At 33.0% G+C, this 14,696-nt stretch overlaps 1 protein-coding gene across 12 annotated transcripts in view; it reads right to left on the bottom strand.

The window, feature by feature from the left end:
• Positions 1 to 14,696, bottom strand: part of LOC128988713 (calcium/calmodulin-dependent protein kinase type II alpha chain) — a 194,549-nt gene that overhangs the window by 44,443 nt on the left and 135,410 nt on the right. For all 12 annotated transcript variants that reach the window (XM_054410287.1, XM_054410314.1, XM_054410348.1 and 9 more), the window contains exons 4-5: positions 6,849 to 6,903; positions 5,168 to 5,306 (exon numbers count right to left, since the gene is read on the bottom strand). In XM_054410287.1, the coding sequence (XP_054266262.1) occupies positions 5,168 to 5,306; positions 6,849 to 6,903 (194 nt within the window). The remainder of the gene's footprint in view (positions 1 to 5,167; positions 5,307 to 6,848; positions 6,904 to 14,696) is intronic.

Below are 14,696 nucleotides of genomic sequence, written 5' to 3'. Positions count from 1 at the left end.
CTGCCTCCACGTCTCCACAGGGAAGGAAACATCTTGGGAACAAAGGGGAGATTATATCAGAATCCATAGAGTTAATAGAGTAACCGCCAAGTTAGCTTTCACTGGGATGGCTTCTAGAAGGTTGTCTCAAAGAGTGTTTTGTTACGAGACAATTAGATCGTTGTTAAATCAATCTGTGTTGGAGCTAAGCATTTCAACTACAACAAGAATTAGTTATTCAAGGTAAAATTTGTGTGAAACAAGAAGGGAATTTACAACCAGATACACTCCACTTCAACCCCCCCTTTCAAACATTTTTCAATACAATTTATTAGCAATTTACATTATAAGACAATTTGTCTGTTTTTTTTTTTTTTAACAAAAATGTTTTTCAAATCCTGTAAGTTTGTAACCAAGTTTTCAAATAACTACTAAATATGTAGTAATTCAATTTTATGAGTAAGATCTAGCTTTTTGTGTATGGTACAGTACTGGATATCTAAGAAACATGACAACATGAATACAGAATTACGACTAAACATATACTAATCTAAAACTGATATCAAAGAGGTAATGAAACGATCATTCCCTGAATCGAACCTGGTCCAATATTAACTAATCTCCAAAGATTTTCAAGGGTGGCCCAGGATTGGAGGGTTTCGAGGGCTCAAGTTGTATAATTAAATCTGGCTTTGAAACAGTTTAGTCTTGGTTGGTCCAGATTAAATCCCTTGCTCTTCTTAGTAGAATTGTTTATATTATACTATAATTCTCTTATTAAAATATAATTGATATTTAAATAATATAGTTACACTCACAAAGTAAAAAAATCATGATCTTCATAGGAATTTTAAATCATCAGTACACTTGAACTTAATATGTACGGTAACAAAACCTTTTTGTTGCCTGGTCGATTTGAAAACAATGCTTTTACATACCTGTGCTGTGTTACAGCAACAGTAAAATAGCTTCAAATATTAATATCCAAGGCACTGCATTTTCCATGACTTTTTTTGGTATACCTTTTAAAACATTTTAAAATATTAATGCTAATCATAGTTTGTGAGTCACTTAATTGAATTAAGACTTTCATTAAGTCCTGTATATTTGAAAAGTTAAAACTGTATTTTAATTGGTGCATTTTTTTATACAATTCAAACTGTTTTTTTAGGTTAGTACATGTTTCAGTTCAGTTGAGGCTTACCTTTATTTTTATTTTTACTCATACATTAACTAGGGCCTAGTTGATATTCTATAGCCCTATATGATGAAAGCTATTGCTATTCAACTAAGTGTAGGAATGTAATTTATTTGCTCTTGCAACTAAATTAATTAAATGAGTTAGCCAAATATACGAGATGTAGTAGTTATGCTTATTATATTTTTACATTGGTATTTTCTATTTGGTATTTTCAACTTAAAATTCTTTATAGTAAATTTGTTATTAATTTAGAAGTTAGATATAATGTTATGTATATTTTAATGAATAAGGTGTTTTTGAGTAGTCCAAATTTAAAATCAAATTAACAAAAAAGTAGAATACGAGCGTATGTTGGCGTTTTTGTATAAAAAATGTTTCTTTATTTGAAGAGTTTCAGACTATTTAAAATTATATTTGCATTTGGTTGACCCACATACAATGTTCCAATAGTAGAGGGTTACAAAACACTCTTAACGATTAACATGGAGAATTTTATTGTACTCAATTTAATCCATTGTTAGGTAAATGGAGATACTATAACTACTTTACAACAAATTTACTCATCATCAAAAAAGACAGTACATACTTCGACACAGGTACAGATCACGATCCTAATCAAGCCACATTGTTATGGTTCAGTTTTTAATGTATTTTGGCAAAAACATTTTTTTACTTAATTGATAACCATATTATATATTGTGTATTTCATTGTTTAGGTTTTAATATTAATATACAATAGCTTGGAACTGGTAAAATGTCCGTAGTAGTTTTTACCTTTGACAACATTACTTACATTCTTTTGTGTAGCCTATATGTGGTTAGTTGAGGAACAACTTGGTAGCAGAGTTACCAAATTGAATTGAGTTGAGGGAACAGCGGTATTGTAACTTTTTTACATTGTTCCACAACAGAAAATTACTGCAAAATGTAACAGGATGATCTCAATTGTGCTGTATTTCTTCATTCATTGTTATAAAATGATCATTAGCTTTACGCCATAAAATCTTTAACAAAAGTGACATTAAGTTATTATTTTACGGATAGAACATTTTTAACTTAAGTCAGGACACCCTTACATGTACCAACTCACCTGACGAGTATGACTGTTAATAATCTATACTATTATAAAGAAGAGGTGGTGTCTGTGTGTGTGTGTGTTTGTATGAGGTAATCTCAAAAACTACTGAACCGACTGGGCTCAAATTGCACACAAATGAAGCTACATCTCCGAGGATACATATAGAACTATTCCCGCTTCAATATTGTCCTAGGGCTCTGCCCCGTGGGCTTTCAAAAATTTGAGGTGAGAGATTTAAAAGTAAATATTGATTGATGGTATCCATGGTAACAAAGAACAAACCTACAAAGTTTAAAAATGTAAACAAGCAGAACTAACTGTCAAATGAATTTTGATTTCATAATTCCACACAGCTGGTTCAAACATATTAAATACTGCACGAATATTAGAACAGAGAGGGTAAGGATTATAAATTTAAAATAATGATGTCACTAGCCCGAATGTAAACATTATTTAACATTACTTAAATGGAGCTGTCAAACCATATGTTTATGTAATTTGAATTTCATTAGTATATGCTTTTTTTCAGTTACTTCATTTGTTTATGTTTATGATCTATTTATTATACTGAGTCTGTTCTAATATTTGTGAAATGCTGTAATAATATTTTACAGGGAATAATTCGTTGTAAAAAAAAATGTTCATGGATATAGGAAATAATTAAGATTCTATAATCATTGCTGTATCAATCTAGGCTCTTATCCTGAGTTTTATGAGGTTTATTTTTTTTTATTTTTTTTGTGTAAACAGTAATAACCCCCCTGCCGCAGCAAATCTGTAGACTGAGCGAATTTCCGTTTGTCTGATTATAATTTCACTAAAATATGTTATAAAATTACCCTTATTTTCCCTATTTATTTCTATTTTCCTATTTTTCGGTTTGGAACTATTGTGATAGTTTTTCGTTTACAGTGCAAACCATGAAATACGTTCTTTTATTATACCTTAAAATCTATCTTTGGTTTTGTATCGTAGGTAGCATAAATAGTTAATCACAGTAAGAGTTAACAAAAACGTACTATTATCAAGTTAAGTAGTACAGTTAAATTTTGTTTCTAAATTTGGGATTTGGAAAACCATTTGGCATGTTTCTAACCAACATTGTCTCTTTTGCATACTGACCCCGTTGCAAGGCACGGGTATAGCTGCTAGCAAATACGAATAGTAGCGCTGATTTGCAGTAGCTGTTCAAATGGCGCTACTAATTGCACCAACGGGATTGATTTGTTTAGTATCTAATATGAATTAGAGTTAATCATGTAGTACCACAAAGTATTCTTTCTACATAAATTACAATTCCATAATACACCCACCGCAGCAAACCTGCAGCCAAAGCAAATTTCCATTTGTGTGACTTTATTTTCAATGAAATCTAATTCAATAACATTAGGTTTAACGAGTACCTAGGTTTTTGCTGCCTACAGGGAGGGTAACGAAGTGTGATTTTAAGGACACATCCTTAAAATCATTAGCTTACTATGAAATAAATAAATTTGCCAAGTTTGAAAAAAATCTATCCATAAACAAGCAATATTACAACAGTTTACTTATCCTACTAATATTATAAGTAAGAAAGTTTGGATGTACCGATGTATGGATGGATGGATGGATGTTTGTGACAAGTAAACGCGAAAAATACTAAACTGACAAGGTTGAAATTTAGTATGATGATAGCTGACATACCCGATTAACATATAGACATATTCTTACGTCAAAAATCCTTTCAGGCTCCGCCCCAGTGCCTCTGGTTCTGGAGTTTCTCATGTAAACCTTATGAGTATTCATATTTAAAGAAATTAAAGAATTTTGTCAGCCGTTTCAACTTCACAAGTTGGTTCTATTTATGACCACAGCTAATTTTAACCAACTAACAACAAAAAGTTGTGGTACACAATGAGAACTTAACTTTTTTTCATGGTTTAGGTGCAGTGGTAGAAAATTAGGGCTATGGTAGATACTGTAGGACACTATAGGATACCGTATAAATTAAAAGACCAAATTTTCTTAAACCGTGTCCTCTCCCATAACTACAATAAGCATTTATACTTATATGACATTATGCCAACCCCGTACGAAGGACGGGTACTCTGCTAGTTTTATATATATTAATAGTTACGTAATTTTGGCCACTATTACATACAAAACATAGTAAAACACCATATCATTGAATTATCACAGCTTTAAACGAAATCACGTTACAACAGTTTCAAACATTTCTCATGTCATATAAAGACAAGATTGCAGAATAGTTGATTTAGGCTATTTACAATAACACAAATCTTCGTAATACTTTTCAAATTTCTGTGCATCACAAGCACAAGCAGTGATCATATAAGAACTTGAAATTGCATGTTCTATCCGAAAACATGATAAAATATAGGGTGTTCCATAAGAAATTTCAAAGTTGGCCGACATTTTGGAAAATGGCGGCTGAATTTCGAAAAAATAAATTCATATTTTTAACTGCCACAAAAAATAAAGGAATGTCCCCCATTTAAAGTTTTCTATAATTCTTATTGTTTCCGATATCCCAATGGTGGCCTCCTTGAGTTGATCACTCCGTATACTGTTTGAATAAATGAAAACTAATTTATATTAAAAACAATACACCACCTTTCCCTAACCATTCTTCCACCTTAAATGTTGTCCACAATGGATGGACCCTCCCTTTCTAAATCCGGGCTGCATCTCTAAGAAACAATATTTTGTAACTACCCTAAGTATACTGAGTTGAAAAATAAGTCAAACATCTTTAAGTAAACCCAAGCACATGACACCATTGATGTGTTTATATACTTAAAAATATTTCAACCTCTGAAGAGTTGTATTGATATATGTTCTTGAATAAGCGTTACTCTAATTTATCTATTTTAGGGTAATAGGTTACACAGATTATAGGTATTATTTACCTTGAGGTCCCGGTGGACGACTCCATTTGAGTGACAGTGATGAACACTCTCGAGGATTTGCTGAATGCAGTGGGATGCATCTGCTTCACTGTAGAATTCTCGGGCTACGATGTCTTCAAACAGCTCGCCTCCAGTCACTCTGCAAATATTGAGGACAAAATAGTCACTTTTCCATTGTCAACAGCTATGAATTAGATGGTAAAAAATTGTCATTACTTCCAGCAGCTACAAGAGAATAAACAATAAAACTTCAAGTATTCGTAAAAAGATGGCTGAAAAGAATATTTTACACCTGATGGCCAGTACGAGAACAGTAGGAGATTAAGATAGAAAAAAGGAAATGGAAAGAAGAACTTAACCCCATGAAATAATAGTAAAACAAGAAATACAAACAAATCATAAGTAAGAGGTGAAACATCAGCCAAGAAAGAATAGCAGGAAGAATGGGGAGAAAAGAACCACATGACCCAAAATCAAGTGCGGTATACAGCATTATTTTTTTGCAGCCTGAACCCCCACCTTAGGATTCAATGAAATTGTTGCAAGTCAACTATTTTCCTAAATTTTAATAAATAAAACCGATTATACTAAAAAAGTTAAACAGAAATTAGTAAAAACAACAAAACTATACAAATCAATTTTGTGAAGAAAATTGAATGCCACCCATTAACTATTAAAATAGGCCTACCTTATAACGTTCCTATGAATAATATTTGCAAAATTTCTCATTAACCTAGAGACAATTTCCTTAACATCATTGTAGCTATTTCAAAAGGGGTTTTAACGAAAACTCACAATAATTAAGATACGTCAAAAACAAAAATCGCAACGTTAGCTCTTTACCTTCCAACAATGGTTAAATGAAAATGTCTTAACCATACGTTGTGTATTTAGACTAAAATTATTAATTTTCCCACAATGATGGCAAACCTCTTCACTAAGAGTGGAGAAGCTCTGGGCAAAACACAACTACTGCCGTTGACAGCATCTCTTGGTGGGAAATTAGTTATTGGCAAGGTTAATGAGTTTTAGTTTCACCTTTGTGATTATTTCGTTCACACTTTACCTCTTTGGATCAGCGATAAATTATGTAACATAGCTAAGTTAGGTAAAATCTAACAAATGAGCTACAATTTATTTTTTGTTTATTTTATTTAAATATATTTATGATTAAGTATTATGGGGTAAAGTTTTTAATGCAACTTTGAATATTTTGATATCACTTAATAAATTAATTACTTGAAATTTCTTGGATCTAGTCTTTGTAATAGAAATCTGCTAATAAAAAAAATTATTGACTGTAGCTTTATTTTATTAGGTATATTTATTTATTTCATTTTACAATGCTACAAAACAGCATTGTCAATTACATTGTATCATTAAGCATGTTAAATAAATTTAACAAGGTGAAAAATGTGCGTCTACTATAGTGGCAGTCTTGAAACAATTTAACTCAAAATATAAATACAAAAATGACAAAATTATAATTAAATATAACAACAACAAGAACATGTAGGCCTATACTAACTAAAATAAAATGATGGTCATGAATTACTTTTACTTATTTATAAAATATTTGGTTTAGTTTCAACAAAACTTGGTAATGGTTGAAAAACACTCACTAAAATGGAATTCTACTAAGGAACTCTTAAATGTGTATTAATAAGAAGCTTAAACTTACAAATCGAAGACGAGGTAGTGGAAGTTTTCTTCTTGTATACTGTCGTGTAGTCTCACTGCAAAAAAGAGATCATGTTAACATAAAGTTTCTTGGAATGCATAAAAAAATATTCAGTATTGAGAAAAAACGAGACTACTCTAGTGGCTAAAGTGCAGGTTCTGTAATGGAGAATCAGATTCAAATCCAGCTATTCGCTAATAAATTTAGCTATGTGGTGATGCCATTCCTCGACCCTATTACCATACCCTATTACCACTAATCACCACAATAATAATGCACGATGAGAGTTAACACAACTAACTATAACTTTAAGGTTATGTGAAGAAATAATAATCAGGAAGAATAATAATAAATAGTTCCTAGGCAGCGGTGACAATAAAACAATTCTATTGCAATGTTATGGATGGTTACTGATTGTGTATTTAATATGCATTCGTGTTTTAAGAAAATAAGCGGGCAGCTGATTTTGCAACCCTAAGGATGTAAAACATGCTCGGTCCCCAAATGACGACGACAGCTGGCAAGGCCAGCAAAACGTAACTTTCAGCCTTCAATTTAGAGTATGTAAAACGGCTAAAAACATCATTGTGTGGTGAAAAATAATTTAAGATGGCCGCTAAGCATCCAAGGACTCTTCAGAAAATAAATTAAATCAGCTTGAATGATAGAACAAACATTGGTAGATCAGTGTTGTGCTTTGCTAGACAAGCAATTCACTTTTGTAATGGTATACAGGAAGAGTTACGAGCATCGTTTGGTCCATTTTCATCTTGTCAAGTCGCGTTTATGAGTTGAGAGCATGTTATCTGATGTGCTCGTAAACACGAGGCCGAGATCTCAGAGCTGATGCTGCCTCCATTGAGGAATATTGACAAAATAAGATATTTAAATGTGTGTTTTATCATTAATAATCATTACATAATACATAATGATTGAATAAACACCAGTAATGTGCGCATTAGAGAAGACAAAATTAACTAGGCATGTATTTTAAAAAGTTATGAATATTATAACTGTCAAAACTTTATTTTTCACAGCTGTGGTTGATTCAGTGAAGTTGTGAGTATTGTGCATTTGTAGAAGTGCAAGTAGGCTTTTTACTCGTGATTTATAGATCATTTCACGAGTATTCACAGATTAATAGAAAAATGAAACACTTAGGTAAGAGGTAAGAGACTAAACAAAACTATATGTTGTAATTTTTTCCATAATTATAATAAGTAAATGTATACAAATTTCTAAAAGAAGATACGTGTACTTTACACATTTTGTTGAAATTATTTATGAAACCGCTGGATGATGGCTTGGTACACCCAACAAGCAATCTACATAGAGTAAGATAGACAAAAATGCAGTTGAAAAGAGAGATATAGAACGATACCAACAGGATATTGCTGCCTAATTGCTTCCGTAGCTCCGACCTGTTACACGTGGTTTCAGGTTTAGTTGACTTTTAACTAAATTGATTGCATTTCTCTCACTGCTGCTTCTCAATACTGTATAGTGTATACTTTCTTATAATAGGGGTCAAATCAGCGCCGTGTTTGTCAAACGATGGAAACGGCAGCCGCGGCCTCACATAATATTTTTTATGATGAAAAATAAATTTCACGATAAAATCAGTTATTAGAATTTAAGAATCTTAAAAGATGAGCGAACGGTTTTTATTTTCGAGCTGAGCTTATTCTCGCGACCGCCGAAATCGGCTGCGAAGATTGCACGATTGATAAAGAAATATTTCGATGTAGGCCTAGTTGCAGAAGACGAAAATAAAGTCCACGCGAACGCGAAATTTCTTCTTGATTTCGCCATTATCACATTAGACGACATTGATGTCTCCACGATCAGATGTTCACGATTTCGCCACGACCGCGGACGATGTCCACGGATTCCTAGTGATTGCAAAAGTCATAGAAACCGATTGTAGTATTACAATCAATATTTTTTTAAACACTTTCCAAAGCAACCAGATTTTTTACAATCCCGATTTTGACCCGAGACCCAAAGGTAGCCTAAACATTTCTCAACCGACCCGACCCAAAATAAAAATAATCTGGTCTGCGAAATTCTTACATTGCCATAAAAATAAAATGGCACTGTGGCTAATCTCCTAGTTTCGCCGATCGGATCGTAAAAAAAAAAAAAACAAATCGTTGAAACAGTTGAGTTCAATCAGTTGAAATAATCCCACCTGTCTTTCTAAACCCATCTCCTAGCCACCGAAAATTTGGGAAATATATGGGCCTCTTTGGAGTGAGCCGTCGGCGCCACATGATTCGAAACAAGGTCCTGGGTCATATTAAACTTCTATATAGTCAAAAGTAAATCATCAACTGTTAACTAATTTCACAAAAACAACACCATAAGAGTGTTTATATAAAAAATTAGTCGGTAGCAAACACATAAAGTACAATTAAACCGACGGGATGAGTGAGGTAACAATAACTTTAACACCTCAAATAAGGTGTTTCCAGGAACACATAATTCACAGTGAATTAGGTCGTAACTGTAAGATATGTGGCGTGGATAACCACGAGGTGACCCAGTTAGACGGGGTGGTGACTGAGGGGCTTGTAGAGGGGGGAAACCATTCATTTGCTTATTAAGTTCTTGTTTGATTAATCAACAGTTTTCACGTAGGTCTCACGGTCTTTTCAAATACATATAGTTGATATAAAACTAGATGGTTCGCAAACAAATATCTATCCATGCATAAAAATATATATACATTTAACTATATATATATATATGCAAATTTCCATTTAACTGGCTAGATTTTCACTAAAATACACCCTTAAAATTGTCAGATTCATATCCTTTTTAAATAGGATTAATTTTTATGAGTAGCCTACCCTACTTAGGTATGCTGCCACAGGGATGGTAAAAAATAAAAATAAAGTATGTTTTTATATAGAAATATAGATTTGCAAATTTGGTTAAAATAAATTCATAACCAAGAAAAACTACAACCGTTTATTTATTTATCTTTAAAAATAACATAAACATTTAAAATTTACAGTTTTTTGTAAATTTTCTCCGTAACCAGTAGGTTTACAACAAGTCTTCAAAATACTAAATTATTTGTTTTCTTAAGCTCTACAAATTAGTTTAAGAATACATTGCAAAATGTTATGATTTTAGGGACAAAAAGGGCAAACGCAATTTTCACCCCTAAATATTGATAGCTTAGTTTGAAATAAACAAATTTGCCTAGTTCGCTAAAAAATACATTTAAAAAACAAGCAAACTACAACAGCTTACTTATTCTCCATAAAAATAACATTAAATTTACAATTTTTTGGAACTTTCCCTGTAACTTAACATCTAGTATATAGGCCCCTAACAACGCTTCAATATACGTAATTATTTTATTTTTAAGATTTACAAATTGGTCTAGGAATAAATTGCAACAGTTTACAGGGTCAAAAATGGGTAAAGCAATTTTTACCCCATAAAGTCTCAGATGCATCCCCAAAGATCAGAAACAAATTTGTTTGAAATGAAGGGGCAAAAACCTCTTCAACCACGTTTTGTCGCCAGAAATTACATACAAAATAAACTGCGAACAACTTTTACCTGGCAAAAATTGTCAAACAAAATGAAATCCAGAGGCGAGTGAGCAAGTAATGTCAAAGTCTCCGATTACTAATGGCGAGGGTTGACAAGAGTCAATGTTGTCGTGTAACGAGACATTTGATACAATTCTAGTTACAGTCAATTTGGCGCGGAGAGCTTTTCAACGTCAAGTGCTAAATGAACCGCCTAAATGTCATTACTGAAACTCTGTTAACCTGTGTCTCATAACGTTTTAAAATCCTCTTCAAATATACATACAATACAGTTGTCAGTAGTTTTATCAGTAAAACAAATATATTTTGAGTGAAAACACTGCAACTGTTGTAATAAAGACTTGTGTTAATGTGTAGAAAATGTTACTGTTGAGATAATAGATTGCTATTCAGACCTTGATGTAAAATATGTTGTCCATCTCACTGGATGAACACGGTTTCGTAAGTATTTATACGGAAAATTCAAATATTAATTAAAACAAAACATTTAGTATATTAATAAAAAAAGTCTTTACTAACATGATGTAGCTTTCCTAATTTTAGTGTTTTGGATTAAAATGTTATTGAGATAAGTAATTATTTAAACAGGTATGAAAGATTGCCTATATCGATTGTTGAACCATTTAATAACAAAACTAATCGACAATTTTGTTAATACACATTTTACAATAAGCACGTCTTTTATATTTGATTTTTTGATTGTATGAGGATTCAACTACACAAAAGTAAAAGATCACATATTTGTAGAATAATAAACGGCGGAATATAAGAATACTGCATGTTGTCATCAGAAAAAGATGTCTAATAAAGGAGCTGCCACAGTGGTGACCACCATTTTGAAATTATCAAATGCCCGAGTGGTGTAGTACGATCTGGGCTTGCAAACAGAAAAATATGCCAAGACAAAGAGAAAAATCATAGTTGTGAATGTAGATAGGAGTTTGCAAATGTCATCGGTTTAGCATGATCTGCCAGTGTGGTATGAATGACAATATGGGGTTTGAGAAAGATACAGAGGAAAACAAAAGTAAAAGTTATAGGTGTGACTATTGAGAAGAGAACGAATTTAACTAATCTTTTCACCATGATCCGCCAGTGTGGTAAGCATGGCAAGATGGGTTTGCCGGACATATAAGAAGGAAAGAAAAAAGAAACAGTTTCATATATTTACATTACTGTTACACTAAATTACAATATTAACTTGCATTAGAACGACGGACGGGAACAACGTAAAATGTGACGAAAAGAGGTAAAAGAGGTGTTTGCGGATTTAACTAGTGAAATGTGGTAAAAATAAGAGGTACCAAGAGGTGTTTGCAGATTTAATTGATGAACTGTGGTAAAAAGAAGAGGTACTAAGTGGTGTATAAGGATTCAACTGATGAAATGTGGTAAAATGAAGAGGTACTAAGTGGTGTATAACGATTTAACTGACGAAATGTGGTAAAATGAAGAGGTACTAAGTGGTGAATAAGGATTTAACTGATGAACTGTGGCAAAAGAAGAGGTGTTTGCGGATTCAACTGGTGAAATGTGGTAAAAAGAAAATGTACTAAGAGGTGGAGGTGTTTGCGGATTTAACTGGCGAAATGTGGTAAAAATAAGAGGTACAAAGAGATGTTTGCGGATTTAACTGGAAGATTTGGTAAAAAGAAGAGGTGCTAGGAGGTGTTTGCGGATGTCTCTTCTTTCCAACATTATCTGCTAGGATAGTAAGCATCACAATATGGGGTTGTCAGACAGATACGAGGCGAAGACAAAAGAGGCATTTATAGTTGACAGTAGCTAGTGAACGTAATCACTTCCTGCAGCAGTCGCATTTACTGACAACGGTTTGCTGAGGTATCTTACATCCGAGGCTAGACAAATATGCACTGACACAGGAGTAAAACGGTATATGATTATATCCTAAAATGCATACGTTATTTAGATAATACTTTTGGAAAGATGGTCGAAAAAGGCAATTCGATGTAATCTCTTAGTCAGAAAGTATTTCACTGAACAGCAATCAACAACGATGGACTGATGAATAAATTTGGATTAGGGGCATAGCTAGCCATCATCTGTATCTAAACCCCATAAATTTCTAATAGAGTTGTGAGTAAGGCAAAGACAATAATGAATAGTTGACACGACATTAAATCTAAAATTAATATTTGCCCACTTTTAGTTAAATCCGACTAAGTTTCAAGGCACACCTTTTGACAGGCGCTGCGTTTGGTTTACAAATCTGTTGATGACACCCAATTCTCAATTGAATGTTTACTTATTGTACCTAAATGGCATTTTCAAGTATGTTGTTTCAGACTTGTTTTGATACATTGAGTAAAACGATTTGCTGTAAATTAGCACTTGAACCACTATTATTTAACATTTTATAGCTACATACATGTTATTTTAAACGAACTGTCTACTGAGTGGGCGATGAGTGGATGATTATTATAAACAGTTATGGTTATGCATGATTGCTTACAAAAGTAAGTATATTGCAGGTATGAACGATGGCCGAGGTGTCCATTATAAGGCGTCGCGAGCACCGTGTACTCGCTGGACAGATAACAGCTCAGGAAATTACAAGATGGCGGACAAATAAGATAACTTTCCGTTACACACTTCAGCCGTCGAAACCAACGCGAACTCTTCTCTTTACCTTAACCAACCAATTTACAGAGTTCTGGCCCGACTGTTGTCCCGTTTAATATAATATTTTATTTGAGCTTTAATATATATTTGTATAAAAGTATCTTATAAAGGAAAACACCATATATGCCACATTAGCTAATAAACATAAACCAGAACACAAAGGGTGGATAATATAAGAAATATGGAGTATCAGACCTGGTAGCGTATAAAACTCAAAGCATTATGAGGAAAATACTGCATCCACAAATACAAAACTGCAACAATTGACAATTCAAGTAACTAAATTGATAAACTTGCAGCCTACCAATTACCGATTTCCAACATTTCGTATTGAACAAAATGTGAACATTGTTACGCGCCAAAACACGTGTTTGCGTGGAAAAACTACAAACCGATAGATCGAATGTCTCGTAACACCTTTTACAAAATGACCAACTAAAAAAAAAAATAGGTGTACATAATGTTTTTATAAGAATTTTTGAAAGTGTATAATGTAATACAATAATGGTAATAATTGTACAGTTACAAGAAAAATGATAAAATAAAAAACAGCTATCAATGAGGATAGTGCATTTTTACTCGAACTCGACTCAAAGTTACAATGTTGGGAAACCATAGAGATTCTTGTCATTCGCCTATTAGGTCTAATGGTTGGGATTTCCAATCGAAATCGATAACCACTTACCATATGAGTACTGAGTTTTATTGGACAAAACTTTAAACCAGTGTGTGTAAATCGACCGCCAATCTCACTTGAAGGAAATCGCTTTTTTATTGTAAAATTTGATGTAAAATTGTCGGATTTTAAAATACATATCGTATAGGCCTATAATCGGATGAGAGAAATAGATGGTCACGTGGGATGATTTCCCTATTAAAACTGCCTGAATTTTTCTTTTTGCGTGTAAATTCATGGTGGAACGACTACTTGATTCCCATACGTAGGAAGGGTAACAGCTAGTATGTTGATTAAGAAATGGTTAACATTTTTTTTTTAATAATATAATAATATAAAAGATACATAATTTCACAACGTTCCGGGAAAAAAAAACTACTGTACAATATATAAATATATTGCTCTTCTCTGAGCAGAATTCAATTTGACGTGTCTAAACTTATGCTCAATTCTATGGAACAAGCATATTACACACTTACACGGAACACATTACAATAGACGCCTCAGCGAAAGCTCTTTGACATGGACGTATAGCGATTTCATTAGTTGGTCGGCAGTCGGCAGTCGGCACAACTTCGTCAGACGAAGGCGCAACATCGCAGAGAATGCGAGTAACGAGTCTTTTCACAAGAGGCAGATTTACTCAATTAGTCCTGCTCACAAGCCGACTCTAGCTAGAGTAATATGTCAAATGAGCACTTGAGAGAAGTATTCGGTGTCCTTAGTATCTGACTGTACAGATGGAAAAATATTTAATATTTAAGGGTTGAATTATTTTGATACAATCTAAGATTTGTACATTGATTAGGCCGAATATCTGGCGGTTCAGTGTGTAACATAGTGTAATATTAGTAGATAAAGTTATGGGGTGGTGAGATAAACCATATTTTGTCATCCTTTTTAAATTCTACTTATGTACGAAGGGCTCCTTATTATAGTTGGTAGAGACTAGACTCTCCA

The sequence above is a fragment of the Macrosteles quadrilineatus genome, unplaced genomic scaffold (genome assembly GCF_028750875.1).
Source record: "Macrosteles quadrilineatus isolate MER2022 unplaced genomic scaffold, UCM_ALF_1.0 Scaffold_1__1_contigs__length_201487025, whole genome shotgun sequence".
NCBI lineage: Eukaryota > Metazoa > Arthropoda > Insecta > Hemiptera > Cicadellidae > Macrosteles > Macrosteles quadrilineatus.
Note: the sequence above shows the minus strand (reverse complement) of the source record. Positions and strands in the feature narration are given on the sequence as shown.